General features: G+C 41.1%; 1 protein-coding gene and 1 long non-coding RNA gene across 3 annotated transcripts; both read left to right on the top strand.

The window, feature by feature from the left end:
- Window positions 1–1,673: 1,673 nt before the first annotated feature.
- LOC141351173 (uncharacterized) lies at window positions 1,674–4,802 on the top strand. Its single transcript, XR_012359414.1, has 5 exons — window positions 1,674–1,771; window positions 2,167–2,230; window positions 2,413–2,560; window positions 4,504–4,554; window positions 4,734–4,802. It is a non-coding gene; the product is annotated as an uncharacterized lncRNA (long non-coding RNA).
- Window positions 4,803–5,246: 444 nt separating this feature from the next.
- On the top strand, window positions 5,247–9,425 carry LOC141351172 (uncharacterized). 2 transcript variants are annotated; one of them, XR_012359413.1, is made up of 9 exons: window positions 5,247–5,511; window positions 6,190–6,291; window positions 6,409–6,641; window positions 6,718–6,896; window positions 6,972–7,062; window positions 7,151–7,442; window positions 7,615–7,732; window positions 7,845–7,936; window positions 8,094–8,141. XR_012359413.1 is itself a non-coding variant. In XM_073857721.1 (8 exons), the coding sequence occupies exons 2-8, from the start codon at window positions 7,720–7,722 to the stop codon at window positions 9,289–9,291; spliced, it is 861 nt and encodes a 286-aa protein (XP_073713822.1). In that variant the 5' UTR covers window positions 7,304–7,442; window positions 7,615–7,719; the 3' UTR covers window positions 9,292–9,425. The 2 variants fall into 2 exon arrangements, 1 of the variants encoding a protein (XP_073713822.1); XM_073857721.1 differs by lacking the exons at window positions 5,247–5,511; window positions 6,190–6,291; window positions 6,409–6,641; window positions 6,718–6,896; window positions 6,972–7,062 and adding exons at window positions 8,341–8,436; window positions 8,545–8,712; window positions 8,807–8,974; window positions 9,083–9,425 and having other exon boundaries at window positions 7,304–7,442; window positions 8,094–8,208.
- Window positions 9,426–15,366: the final 5,941 nt, after the last annotated feature.

Here is a 15,366-nt window from a genome sequence, read left to right as displayed (position 1 = left end):
ACTACCTCTTCTTTTAATTAAGCGACGTACAATCTTTAGACTAAAGCTTGTATATTTTAAACTAAATAAAATTTTAACCACTTCACGAGTTCCATGAGTCTTTTCATGACCTGCTCTCTAGGGGTCACGCGTATTAAAGATCACTCTCCGGCAGTTTCTGAGAACGCACGGGGTTTGCGTTCATATCTGCCGTAATAAATGTAATTCTGTCCACTATGGCAAAATAAGGGTTTATTTTAGATTTAGGGGATTCTTTAACCAAGTCTCTGATTAAGACATGTGTATACGCGCACCGATGGTGACAGAGAACTTATATCTGACGTTAATAAACATTTAAATGTTTTTAAGACGTCTTCATCCCATCTTAGGGGTTTATTTTTAATTAAAGGCTTCTTAAAACATGTTTGAATATGTGTATATTATACAAAGAGTCTTATATTGTCTGCTCTGACAAAAATAAAGTATAATTTTAGATTTTAGGTGAATTGACTGTGTGTAGCCTATCTTATAAATACAACTTGATATATAAGTTTGTTTTGTCAATTGAGACTTCTTTAAAATCACGCAAGAATAAAATATTTTAGTTGTAAATGGTTAAACTTAAATATGCAATTATCTATTTAACTATAAGCTATATTTTTCTGATCAGCCTCAAACAGAAGCTGCTCTGTGAGCGTCTGGGTGTTTGAGATAATTCACAGCAGGGGTCTGATTGTAAACTAGTGTCTTTTAAAAACACTGTGGTAATGTGTAATATGGTCACTCTGTCAAAAATAAAGCATTTACTTGTAACAAATTATTTAATGAAATATTCAGTATGGGTATAGCAATGAACTGTGCCAAAACCACCGGGGGCCGCCAATAACACATTCTTAAGACTAAAGGCTATTTATTTTAAACTAAATAAAAGTTTAATCTTTTCAGGCATAGTATTCTGATCACACCATTAGATCGCGCTCCGGCGTTTACAATAGAGAACATACAACCCAGTCTCCTGCTTCTGCGTATCTATACAACGAGTTTGCATTTTCGTTTGGCGTAGTATTTACACGCCAAAGTCACATTTTGCGTGCATATTGTACGCAAAACCCCTCCCGTTAACTTCCATTGATGTAGAATGCGTATGAATTGCACGCAGAACTGTAAATGGTTCACAACGTCATCATCATCATTGTCCCGCCCATTCAATCTTTTTTGTAAGATTGAACGATTATGCCGAAACAGAAACAGAATATGCTACGTTTAGATCGCTTTTATTACAACTAGCTGTTGTACATTACATACTGTGACGAATCTTGAAACATCTAACATTATACACTGAGCTGTATCGGACGATTGTTTTTACAGTTTAATTCTAAACAATCCGTTTCAGATGCGGAAACAAAAGCTTTCCAGACGCTTTATTAATTCAAAGTTTAAACAGCTGTGCTGCTAGTAGTTAAATATGAAAGCTGTCTGGTTTGTTTAATTTGTTTACTGCTTTTTGGCTTGTGTTCTATATAATATATTAATAAAAATATTTATATATCTCCGTGCTGCTTCACTAATGTGATTGCTTTTGGAAGATTTAAAGTATAAACTTTATTAACTAATAATAATAAAACATCATTTTAGTACTTCGCTGCTTCAGGAACCGCCCACTCCCGCTTGGAAACCAATCAAATGTTAAAACATCTTTCGCGTCGTAATCATTGTCCCGCCCCCGGTAGTTCGCTCAACAACATCGAGACGTGCGTGCGTTGTCGAAGATGCCAAACATCAACATACAAAAGTAACGTTAAGTATTTAGCAAAAATGAGTTATTTTTTATCCATATTATTGTAAATGCGATACTAATAACTTTCGACCTCTAATGTGTGTCAATGCTGTCTGCATCAAGCGTTATTGGCTGAAGAGAGCATGCGCAAGTATGCCTACAGTTGTCAGGCGAATAATGTCTTTTAAAAAACATTTTTCATATAATGTATTAGGGTAACATTTATTTTAACAGTCAGCAGTGCGTAAGGATTGGATGCAACATATGTTTGATTACGTTTTAATAATATCACTATACTTTATGTCCGTGCCAGACATCACGTGTAGATCACAGATGTTTGTATTAATCAAATCAGTGTAACCAACTTGTTTTTATGTTGTCATTTTCCCCATTGTACTTTGTTCAAGCAGAATGTCCAGGGGCTCTTTAGAAGCAGCACTTCTTCTTGGAGATGTGTTTCTTGATCAGATACAGGTAACATGAGTAATTGTGTCTTGAGTGATCATGTTTATTTTTGACTTCTTTTTCTGTCAGTAATGTAAGCAATACTACGGTCTTATAGGCCAATATATTATTTATGAAAGTCAAGTATATTCTACTTAAATGCTAAGTAAAAAAACAATTATAAACCCTTAAATGTACTATTTGAAATTTAGAAAGTGTAAAAAAGTCAAGTTAAGAGGTCTAAGGCCCATCCCACGACTGTAAAGTGGAGGCAAAGGGACAGAGATGGGAATAGGGTAAGGCCGCTTCGAGGAAAAACAACAATAAAGCCAAAACTGAAAAGAAAGGCTCCTAACCAAGGTGAGACATTTGTGAATTTACAATTGTCATTTAAATTTGCTTTTATTTTCATTTGTGCTATATGTTTCCTCCTAGTTTGATAAATGTTTAGATATGTGTAGTCTGTTTAATTTTTTATGTAAACTCATTTAGTGGGCATGCACACCAAGGCGTTTATGCCGGCATATGAAGAGTTTCGTTGCAAAATGAGATAAATCCATTTTTTTACATTTTTGTCAAAACATGTTTATTATTATGTTATCATGTTATTGTTTTGTTTTATGGTGCTACTTGGCTGTATTTTTTAAGTTATGAAGGTTTAAATCAAAACAAACCAACTGCAGTTGCATTGAAATGAATTGGAATGCACAACCAAAAAACAAGATTTCTGAACAATTAAAAAAACGGTGGTTATCTCGTTTTGCAACGAAACACTTAATATGTTTTCAATTGTTTTCAATGGAAGCGCGGGGCTTTTCAAAAAGACAGCAGCTGGTGGGTTTTGTCCATGCTCTGCAGTTTTTCCAAGAGTTGAAAAATATTCAACTTTTGGTGATAAGTTCAGCTTGTCAGTTCTCACTTGGCCATCCAATCACAGTAGAGGTCAACTAACTGGTGCATCATACAACGACTAATAAACAAACCAGAAGTATCGCAGCAACCAAGCGCTCAGCTGATAAAAAGCTGGCAGTTGGCGTCCGCCTGCCGTTTTTTTAGCCGTTTTTAAAAGCTTTGGTGTGCACACCCTCATAGATGGTTTCATGTTTTGTCTTGAAAATAACTTCCGGTCTGTGTTTGTTTATTGGTCTGGCTCTAAACTGACTTCTGGAACAAATACCTTGTTTAAAATAAAAATGTTTCAGTTTCTAAAACATGAGGGCAGACAGTGTGAAGGGGGTTAGGCAGCCAATCTGTAGTTAACATAAACATTAATTTTATTCAGTAACATTAGCTCAGTGTAATGGTTGATAAACTTCAGCTATGATTTGAACTAAGCTAATTTACTTGTTGTTTATTTTGCTTGTTATCAGAAAAAAATCTACATCTATAGGGAATCTGTTGTTATTAAAGGAACATGCCGACATTTTGGGATTTTAGCTTATTCACCATATCCCGCAGAGTTAGATAAGTGCATACGTACCCCTTTTATCTCCGTGCGTCCCTTAACTCTGCCTGACGCACCCTCCGCTGGCTTAGCTTAGCACAAAGACTGGAAGTAAATGGCTCCAGCTAGCAGACTGCTCCCAATAAGTGACAAAATAACACAAACATTTTCCTATTTATATGTTGTGATTTGTAGTCACATGTAAAAATAACAAGGTCATATGAGACACAGCCATCTTTTAACCATATACATACAGGGAACTATATTCTCAGAAGGCGAAGCACTGCTACTTGGTTGGAGTGATTTGCTCGCAGCACCCGTGAAGCCCCCTGGTGAGGAACAGAGAGTTCGGTCAGAGTTGTGCTAATCACTCTGACCAAGTAGCAGTGCTTCATCTTCTGAGAATATAGTTCCCAGTATGTATATTGTTAAAAGATGGCTGTGTCTCATATCACCTTGTTATTTATACACGCTGTGACTTTACAAAATCACAACATATAAAAAGGAAAATGTTTGCGTTATTTTGTCACTTATTGGGAGCAGTATGCTAGCTGGAGCCATTCACTTCCAGTCTTGGTGCTAAGCTAGGCTAGCAGGGGGTGCGTCAGACAGAGTTATGGCACGCACGGAGATGAAAAAGGTATGTATGGACTTATCTAACTCTGGGGGATACGGTGAATAAGCTAAAATCCCAAAATGTCAACGTGTTCCTTTAATTTTATTAATTATGCAGAAGTCTACCAAAGGTTAAGTTTGGGCCACAATAGCGGTTTGTTTGTTATTGCTGCTGAAACTGTCCATAGAAACGGATATAAAGAACCCACAAATGCTTATTTTTCATATTTTATTTTGTTTAAAGCTCCTACCAGTTTGCCCATCCAAGAGGAATTTATCTATCAAGCAGAAACTGGTAACTTTTCACTATACAGTAGTTATGCGGAATGGCAGTGGATTAATAGAGTTTTAAGTACCATTCTGCCAGCTGCAACATACTTAATTGCATAATTTTATACATTTTTTATAAATCTCCATAAAACTGATTATATTGTTTACTCACTTGTGTACTGACTGGTTTCTTTTTCAATGAAGCCTCACTTATTGAAGAATTGGAGCAAATCCTTAATGATGAATGTGATCAGCCTGAAGAGGTGTCTTTAGGGGATCGCACACCGGCCGCGCAGCTCGGCGCCGCGCAGCGCCGCGTCGCGCCTAGGAGAACTCGAAGGTATTGTAAACCGGAAGTGCACATTAAATAGCGCGAGCTTCGTCAGATAACGTCTATTTCAAAATGTAAAATATACGTTAGCAGCCAATGTTACTTGTTAATGATTTGGGACACATATGATGTTATGTAATGTTAAACTGTGTGAGTGGCGCTGTGTGGCGCGACAGGGATTTGAACAACTTCCTGAGTCACAGCTGGGCGGCGCGGACAGGCGCCACCTGGCGGCGCCGGTGTGCGTACACTCATAGAAAACAATGTGTTACATTTTTTTAGAACGGCGCGGCGCTGCGCGGCGCCGAGCCGCGCGGCCGGTGCGCGATCCCCTTTTGGCTATAACCTGGCAAAAGCGGCAATCCCTAAGCCATGAGAGATGGCAGATTGCAAGGGAGTCCATGGTAAGGAATCTTTTGGCAGCTGAATACGTTCAGGAATGTGTCTGCCAGCACTGTCTGTCTACTGAGGCTATTGTACGGTGCAGGGACTGTCTACCTAGGCAGTATCTATGCACCATTTGTGATGGAGATGTCCATCAGCATCTACCTCTCCATAACAGGGAGTCTATGGTCCATGGGTTTTTTAAGCCACTGTGTCCAACCACTGGAGTGAAGAGACATTCTGAGACATACGAGTTCTCTGAACAGGGTATGCTTTTCACTATCTTTTCAATTTCAGTTTGTACAATTTAAATGGCTGTTCATTGGTGTAACCATTATTAATACATTTAATAAATATATTAAAGGTATAGCGGAGGATTTTTTTCGAATTTTAAAAAAGAACCGCCATCTCCACGTTTTTAAAAAAATGAATTGCGAAACAATCCTGATTGACAACTAGGAGGACCAATAGTCTTAATGATCCACCCGGAAAAAGAAAATCCTCCGCAATACCTTTTAAAGGGGTCATATCGTGAAAATGTTAGCATTGCCACTTTGTAGGTGTGAGCAAAAATAGGTCATTGAAATTTGGCTTTCTTTATGATGTCATAAGGATATCTTATTAGAATAATACCGCCCCCTTAATGTACACTATCCAACCACAGCACTGCTATTTAGTGCAGAGAGAAAGAAAGAGAGAAAAGATAATTCACAGCACAATTGAGTTTGAATTGCATCAAACCACCATCATTGTGATCAGTGTTTGCACTTCATCAGCTCATTTGCATTTTAAAAGACACACCCAAAACGACACATTTTTGCTCAAACCTACAAAGTGGCAATGCTAACATTTTCACGATATGACCCCTTTAAGTTATATATTTAATTTACTTGTTTATGAATCCTTCACTGAGGAGTTTGCTATTAACATTGTTTTGCTTTTTAGTCCGATATCTTCCGCTGCTTTTGCCACAGAAAATCTGTGCCTGTTCAGAAAGTTCTTGCAGAGTAATCAGTGGCAAGCCTATTATCCTTATTAATTTAAATGGTAAGATGTAGTTTCTTTCTGTTTATGAAAACAACACATTAGGTTTATTACAGGAAAACTTGCATGTAATATCTGTGATTAGAAATTTATAAAGCTGTTGTGATCACATTTTAATAGGACGGTACAATCTCACCCTTCCATCACTGGAGTGTTTAAGCTGCGGGAAAACCTGGGCAGTGGGACTCAGTAATCTCCTCAAGTCTGGTTACTGGCCAGCCTCTATACATTTTGAGACTGTGTATGAGGCTGGCCTTTTTAGGTCTTTTCTGGACTTAAAACTTTTTGCTCCAGGTCTTTCACGTCAAGCATTCCTTGGAATGCTTGACCGAAGAACGGAGTACAATGGCAGGGTAAACACTGTTAAATCTATATTGTTAACATGTTAGCATGCATTAAAGTGATTGATTGGTTTGGTTATTTCAACAGAGTGGTAAAATATGTGGAGACACATTCCAGAAAAGCTTTCTGGAGTGGACCTTTGCCCAGCATGAGGTTGAGATGCTTTGTGGTGTCCAGCCTTTTAAATGTCCCGCCTGCAGTCCATCCATGCATGCAGTGTCAGTGGATGGTAACAGGAAACTGTACAGGTTCCATAATGCGAAAGGGTATGTTTTTTTTCACTTTTGGTACATTTTATTGTACTTCAATGTTTGTCATGTTTTCCTTTTTATAAAATTAAGGACAGAGAAGGGCTACTTCGATGGCGAATTTATAATGAAAGATGGTGATGTTTCCTCCTTTGTGGAATATGTTCATGAAAAGACCAAGCATGTAATAACTCTTTACTCATTGTCATTTGTATATTCTAATCCAACTGCCATTATTGACATAATAATCATTTGAATGCAATGTCTTGTAGGCCACAGGTAAAGGGGTTTGTGGCTCCTCTCAGTGGACAGCAGCCAAGGAGTCTGCAAAAAAGTCAACATCAAAGATTGATGAGGAAGGCCTTGAGATTGCTGTGTGCCGACATGGAGGACTTTTAAAAGCCCTAAACATGTTCAGAGGGGAAATTTTTGCCTATCCCCTGTTTCTTCAAAATGCCCTCTCAAAAGAAAATGTGACATTCTTCTGCTCAGATGTTGCCTGCAAGTACTGGCCATACCTAAAGAGAGTGGTTGGACACTGTCCGGAGCTAAGGCCTTTATTAAGTATGCACCCACTATTATCAGTTATGCATGCCAAAGCACATGAGTGGAGTTGTGAGATAAGATTCTTTTGTTACATATTTTTATGCTATGGACATGCACAACAGCCATTGTTTTTTTGTTTTGTTTTGTTGTTGTTGGTTTGTTGTTTTTGTGTTTTTGTTTTTTTTTGTAGATAAAATGGTCCGGGAAAAACCAAGAGGGAGCTGGTCTTACAATTGGAGAAGAGGTGGAGCAAGTCAACTCCTTCCTGTCAAGAGCTGCAATCTGCACTAAATACATGTCCAAAGCTGGTGAATATCTTTAAGTACTACTTTTAACCTATAGTTATTTCTAAATATTAATGAATTCTGACTAACATTGTTTATTTACTTTGACCAACTATCTACAACTCTATAATAAAAGCACGTTCAGACATGCTTACAGTTCTTGCTTCTGCATGGAACAAACGGAAATCTGAAAATCTGGCAAAATATTTGTCCCAGAGATACATTAAGGTATTTTACTGATGCAAATGTCAACCTATTATACAACCTATGTATTAAACAAAAAGAACAATTTTACGTACATTTGAGCAATTATGTCTATGGCATACATTGTTAAACTATAAACCTTTATTATCAAATTAATTTATAGTATTTGATATGTATTTAGACAGCCGAAAGGCTGAAAGTGGAAAGAGAGAGTTGTGCAAGTCTGCAGGCTGAGCTAAATATCAGTGATGATGAAATTCAGCAGTGGGTCAGTGACGTCCAACAGTGGGCTGCAGGTAATAAATACATTTTGAAGGACCTGTTTTATAGTTCTTATGCAATAACATTTTTTGATTTATAAAAGTTGTACACTGTCCAAGTCAAGTTGGCAGAATTTATCTAATTTGCAAGGCTAATTTGTGATGTAGGATCAAGTGCAAAAGATGACGCTGGACTTGAGGGCAGAATTCGAGGCCTTTATCTCAGCATAAAGCAGAGAAAAAATAATCTGTACCATAAGACAGGTCAGATAAAATGATTATGTAATGTACTGTATAAAATGTACTTCAGTAATTCCCGCTAAGGAATGGACTTGAATGCTGTTGTATTTATGTATGTTGTTGATTTATTAGATAGCAACAAAAGAAGGCACAAAATGAGGAGAAGAATGAATGAAGACAAGTCAACCTTGGCAGCTGCCATTAAGGACTTCAATGAACAGTCAACCCACCAGCTTCCTTCCGTGGATGAACTGCTTGCAGCTGATAATTTCCAATGGCCATGGGAATGCCCTGACACTAGTAATTAACCTACTATTCTCAGTGTATTTGATAAATATAGCTTGATGTTAATGCAGTGTTTAAAATGGCATTTTAAGACCTTCAACAATTACAGGTAACGGCAACCTCTCAACCAAGAAGGTGGTCTTTGACCGGTTCATGTTGCTTTCCCGACTGAAGGAGGAAGAGCAGATCATAGTGATGGAGGTCAAGCAACACTGGCAATCTTTAAAGGAGGCTGAAAGTTCACTGAGGGATCTTTCTCTAGAAATACAAAATAACAGTAAGTTGCCATAATAAAATTCAATAACCAATGCATTGCTTTATATTGAATAATAAGGACTGAATAGGGATTGATCATCTTTAATGTTTTCATTTCTTTTTTGTGTAGACTGTGACAGTGATCAAGAGAGCTCCAGTGGACTACTGTGCCTTCTCAAGAGAAAACTGGAAGACCTTCATTTTCTGCAAAATAATGCTAGGATGTTATACCGACAGTGTGTTCTGGGACAGGCTTCAGACAGCATTTTATTTGATAACATTTCTGATGAAGAAACTGAGGCAATAAACTACAGCTCAGATGACAGTGATGAGGGCTAAACCTGCACATGTGGAGTGATCAGACAAATATTACAGGGATAGTTCACCCAAAAACAAGAGTTCTGTCATCGTTTGCTCACTCTCATGTTGTTGGGGACCTGTGTGAGTTTCTTTGTTCTGATGAACACGACTGAGGATGTTTTGGGCAATGTTCGTGGTCGGACCGTTCGTGGGCCCCATTCACTTCCATAGTTGGAAAAAAGAATTCTGTGGAGGTGAATGGGGCTCACGAACTGTTTGATTACAAACATTCCTCAAAATATCTTCAGTGGTGTTCAGCAGAACAAAGAAATTCATACAGGTTTGTAACAACATGAGAGTGAGTAAATAATGACAGAATTTAGAGTTTTTGGGTGAACTATCCCTTTAAATAACTATTTTATAAGCCGCTATTTTTCACTTTGAGAAACATATTAACATATGTGTTAAATATTTCCACATCCTAAAGGGAAATAATAATAAAAAGCAGTACATATATGTTATGAATAGTATTTTTAAATCTCTTTAGTGTGTTTGAGACTCTTTACCTGTTTCACTGCAAGCATTTCATCCCAAGCATAGTACAACAAATGCACTGAATGCATGTTCTTCCCAACTGTAAGCTAAATAAAATACATGTATAGTCCCAGTCTTGTCTTTAACTCAGTTCAGGCAGGTTGTGCATGTAGTGTGCATGTGTCACAGATCAGCCAGGTTCCTCACCAGATCACTCACCTGAATTTTTATTCCGTAGCTAATCAGATTCACCCTTTAAAAGCCATCCACAGGCACACGTTCACTGTCCGGTCCCATCGCTTCATGCTGTTTGTATATTGTGTGGATTAACCTGACTCTCTCTCTCTCCCCTTTAGAGGATTCTATTTCATCGTCAACGGTGTTTAGGAGTACTTTGGATTCGCGGATTACATCGGCTGCTGCTGGAGTGTTCTTGTGTGCCTCTGGATACCTGGAGTGCCTCAACTCATCATTACACATTTACCATATCTCTCAATAAACTTTTAATTCTGTTTTACATCTGTCTCCGTTGTCTTCTGTCACTGACAGCAGAGAAATCTGCAGTATATTCTATTTTGACTAATACATACAATTCAGCTGAATAAATACTATAAAATAGTATTAAATAACATACATTAAAATTATGTAAAAATTGAATGTTAGGTAATAGAGCAAGTCCCTGTATATAGGTCCCTGTATATAGTTGTCTTGTCCCACCGCCTTCTATGATTAATACTTTGGGTTAGGATTAGAGTTGTCCTAATGTATAAAAAAGAAAATGTAAAACTTCACTCAGAAAGTGGCCGATTTTATTTATGTTTATAAATATAACAATAATTTAAAATAAGTATATTGGTTAAGAGATTTTTTTTATGGTGTATGCTATAATCAATTAATGTTTAATTAATATTGTTAAGACCAGTTCATTTGAATTATTACTGATTTATATTAGAGTTAATAAATTGTTAAATACAATGACACTCTTTCTTTGATCCTTTTGACTGGAAGAATGTGAAAGCATGAGATATGTATCACAAGCAGGACCCCATGCTGGATAAGGATGTTGGAGCTTCTCTTTTATCAAACCCATTCTCTGGCATCTTGAATCACTTTATCAAATTATTGATAAATCTTACCTTTGGCAGGTTGGACAGCTACACACATACATACATAGTCTTTTATAGAGTTTACTACAAGCTTTAGAATTGTTTTCATTATTTTGTGGAGGATTCAGAGTGAGTTTAAAACTGATAGGGACAGTTTCCCAGACAGGGTTTATCCTTGTCCCACACTAAAAAGCATGTTTAAGGTGCCTTAATTTAAAAACATCCAACATATATCAGTAGGCGATCATTGTTTTGTCTCAAGATGCACACTAGTATTGTTTTTTGTAAGGTATGTTTTTAAACATAATATATGCTATGCTTATATAATACATAATCCCCTGTGGCCGGTTGCATAAAACTTTTAGACTAGTCGTAAAAGTAAGTCATGAATTTTTTTCTTCAAGACTGATCATACCTGTTTTAAGTATGTTGCATAGAAAGGTAGATTGGTCTAATTTAAAATGATGTTTTATATAAACAAGGTTTGGGAGGAGCTGATCAGACAATGAACTCAGCTGGCCTTCAATCATTAATCAATGAACATGGCTGGCTCTTAATCACTAATCAATGAACTTGGCTGGCTCTCAATGAACACGGCTGGCTCTCGATGATTAAGCAATGAACACGGCTGGTTATCAATCACTAATCAACACAACAACTTAGTACCAGCTCTATAAATAATCATAGAGTCCTTACCCTCAATTCTCTGGGACATTATTGCAAGATGTCCAGTCAAACAAACCCAGCACAGGAAATTCACCATACCACACAGGATTATCTCGGGCCTTCCGACAGCGGTCGGGATGTTTCAATCAAGCCCGAGGCCTCCCCACAGGCCGGGCGATCTTCCCGCATTGCTACACGAATCCCGAGAAGAAAAGGACCGTCTCCTCGCACCTCGCAGAGGCGCTCCCCACCATCACCGGCATCTTCATACGCTTCTGCTTCTCCAGGAATCCCCGACCTCAAGAAATGGTCCATCCTAGGCCTCGAACTAGCTCTTGAAAATGCAGATAGTCCATTCTCACGTTAACAAACAAAGGCGCAACTGTTCAGCCTACTCCGCGATAGCCGGAGGGCTACTCAACCCCCGCAAACAGCCGTGACAGCAAGCTCTGACTCCTCGTCTCTGCAAGCACGGAGTACACCGTACACCCGAAAGACACCAGGGAAAACACGGAGGTCTCAAAGACACAGCATGAAGCCATGCTTCCGCTCACGGCAACGGCTTCGCTCCTCCCACTGTCGCTTCTTTCTACCGGCCAATGGCCAGCTGCCCCTCCGTCTCTCTATAACACGGGGTTGCGTTCAGCAGCAGCGCCGGCCGCCTCTATTTTTGCTTCTCACATGTCTCCCAATTTTTACGCCGGAGCAGACACGAGCGCGGCAACGGCTTCGCTCCTCCCACTGCTGCTTCCTTCTCCCGGCCAATGGCCTGCTGCCCCTCCGTCTCTCTATCACACGGGGTTGCGTTCAGCAGCAGCGCCGGCCACATCTATTTTTCTTTCTCACATTTCTCCCACTTTTTCCGCAGGAGCCGACACGAGCTCGACAAAGGCTTCACTCATCCCACTGCCGCTTCCTTCTCACGGCCAATGGCCTGCTGCCCCTCCGTCTCTCTATCACACGGGGTTGCGTTCAGCAGCAGCGCCGGCCACATCTATTTTTTCTTCTCACATTTCTCCCATTTTTTCCGCAGGAGCCAACACGAGCATGGTAACTGCTTTGCTCATCCCACTGCCGCTTCCTTCTCCCGGCCAATGGCCTGCTGCCCCTCCGTCTCTCTATCACACGGGGTTGTGTTCAGCAGCAGCGCCGGCCACATCTATTTTTCCTTCTCACATTTCTCCCACTTTTGCAGCAGGAGCCGACTCGAGCGTGAGGATGCCTCCGCTAACGAGTCAGGCCCCGGTTTTCGCTGCAGGAGCCGACACGAGCGTGAGGATGCCTCCGCTAACGAGTCAGGCCCCGGTTAACGCTCCAGCAGCCCACACGAGCGTGAGGATGCCTCCGCTAACGAGTCAGGCCCCGGTTTTTGCCGCAGGAGCCGACACGAGCGTGAGGATGCCTCCGCTAACGAGTCAAGCCCCGGCACCCTCTATGACTTTTCAACCTGATATTTTCGCCCACGGATTGACCCAAAGCGTGAGGCTGCCTCCGCTAGCGGCTCCAGCGGCTTCTTTTTCTGTTGATTCTGTTCCCCAGACTCGTCAGCCTTTCACGCTGGCTACCGCAGCACAAATGCCCATCCCACCCAACGCATTGGCCTTGGAACCTCCCCCTGTCATCAATTCCATCAGGCAACTGTTCCTCGCAGAAATTGATGCAGTTGTCTTTATTAGAGGATGTTCCCCCAAGACTAGTGCCTCCCTATTCAACTATATTATTCCCGTAATTCATCCACTCAATGACCTTCTTTCCGCCTCTCTAGATACTATAATCCAAGCAGTCTCAATGGGAACTCTTCAAACCTATCTGACAGCTTGGAGAAGCTTCAGAACTTTCCATCATTTACACCAGATCCCTTTAGCCAACTTCTCTCTACTTACCATAACATCATTCATATCGTACCTGCATAAAGTCAAACACCTTCGAATCAGCACAATTAAAGGGTATATGAGCGGAATCCAATTTTTTCACAAACTAATGTTAGGTTTACCCTCAACTGCTATCACTAATCCCCAGACCGACATGCTTTTAAAAGGTATTGAAAAAACCCAACCCAAGAGTCCAGATTCCAGGTTACCCATAACCATAGAAATCCTTTCAAAATGTCTAGCCACTCTTCGCAAAGGCTACTCCTCAGTACATACTGCCCGAACCCTAGACGCCATGTTCGTGTTAGCCTTTTTTGGTTTCCTCCGCTGTTCAGAATTCACTGTTTCAGCCACCTTTGACCCAAACCTACACCCAACCATCTCTGATCTAGCCATAATAGATGACGAAACCATCTCATTTTTTATCAAACACAGCAAGACGGACCAAATGAGAAAAGGACACCACATATACATTTTCAAAATTCAAACTCCCATCCAACCATACCAAGTTCTCAAAGCTTACACTTCCTATCGTTGCCACCAGATTAAATCCTCTTCCGACCCACTTTTTGGGGATGAATTCAACCGCCCAGTAACCCGCTTTTGGTTTCAGAAGCACCTAAAACAAGTTTTGCTAACATCTGGCTTCCCCCCCATGAATTTTCAAGTCATTCCTTCCGCATTGGAGCAGCCACAACAGCTGCTCAAAACGGACTCCCAGACTCCCAGATACAAACCCTAGGCCGCTGGTCTTCGGAAGCTTTCAAAAAATTACATCAGGGCAGATCGTGCTTCCATCAAAGAAGCCCACCAAACACTCACGGCCCAGCAAACGGACATAAGATCACACCGTCACACATAAACCCATCATCACCCTCGATACACTTCCCTGCCTCCGCAGAAGCTAGTACCGGCAACTCAAGCTGACACCCTCATCAAAATCTTACACAGCCCTACCACAACAGATTCCTTCTCAGATAACAACAACTGTCGCAGCGCGACCGCTCTTGCAGAAGCCCAAGCTTTTATTTCACTCTCTGCCACAGCAGATGCCTTTTTTAAGCCAGTATCGCAGCAGCGACCGCCCCCACAGGGGCCCGTGCTTCTTTCACTTCCTCTGTCAATAAAACCTTCCCTTTCCAACTCAGGCCAGTATCGCAGCAGCGACCGCCCCCGCAGGGGCCCGTGCCTTTTCCTCGATCTGCCGCAGCAGTCGACTTCTGAAGCCAGTATCGCAGCTGCGACCGCCCCCGCAGGGGCCCGTGCTTCTTTCACTTCCTCTGCCAATAAAACCTTCCCTTTCCAACTCAGGCCAGTATCGCAGCAGCGACCGCCCCCGCAGGGGCCCGTGCCTTTTCCTCGATCTGCCGCAGCAGTCGACTTCTGAAGCCAGTATCGCCGCTGCGACCGCCCCCGCAGGGGCCCGTGCTTCTTTCACATGCTCTGCCAATAAAACCTTCCCTTTCCAACTCAGGCCAGTATCGCAGCAGCGACCGCCCCCGCAGGGGCCCGTGCCTTTTCCTCGATCTGCCGCAGCAGATCATTTCAACCTCGAAGCCCGTATCGCAGCGCGACCGCCCCCGCAGGGGCCAGTGCTTCCTTCACATTTTCTGCCCAGCAGAATCTATGCATCTATCGCTGCCTAAGCAGTACTGCTCCCTCTGGAGTTTTCTTCTTCCCCAACTACCTCATGTCTGGCTCCTCTAGAGCACAGCCCCATCTCAGGGCACAAACTGCTTCCTTCGCTCCCTTGGAGTCCTACCTTGCTCCTTACAGCACTACCTCACCTATTACCTTTAAAAACTCCCCGCTCTTCTTCAGAGTACAATTTTCTCCCTTCCCTACATATTGGCAGCAGCAGATTTTGCTCCCCCGGAGCCCCCTATATTCTTCAAACTACAGCCTTTGGGTCCAGGCCTCTGCCCCACCTCATATAT

This window comes from Misgurnus anguillicaudatus, chromosome 19 (genome assembly GCF_027580225.2).
Source record: "Misgurnus anguillicaudatus chromosome 19, ASM2758022v2, whole genome shotgun sequence".
NCBI lineage: Eukaryota > Metazoa > Chordata > Actinopteri > Cypriniformes > Cobitidae > Misgurnus > Misgurnus anguillicaudatus.
Note: the sequence above shows the minus strand (reverse complement) of the source record. Positions and strands in the feature narration are given on the sequence as shown.

What these genes read in the sequence shown, in the direction of transcription:
- LOC141351172 (XM_073857721.1), top strand. An exon ending in CGTCCAACAGTGGGCTGCAG is followed by an intron (nt 8,209 to 8,340) that starts GTAATAAATACA and finishes TTTGTGATGTAG; the next exon opens with GATCAAGTGCAAAAGATGAC. An exon ending in TCTAGAAATACAAAATAACA is followed by an intron (nt 8,975 to 9,082) that starts GTAAGTTGCCAT and finishes TTTTTTGTGTAG; the next exon opens with ACTGTGACAGTGATCAAGAG.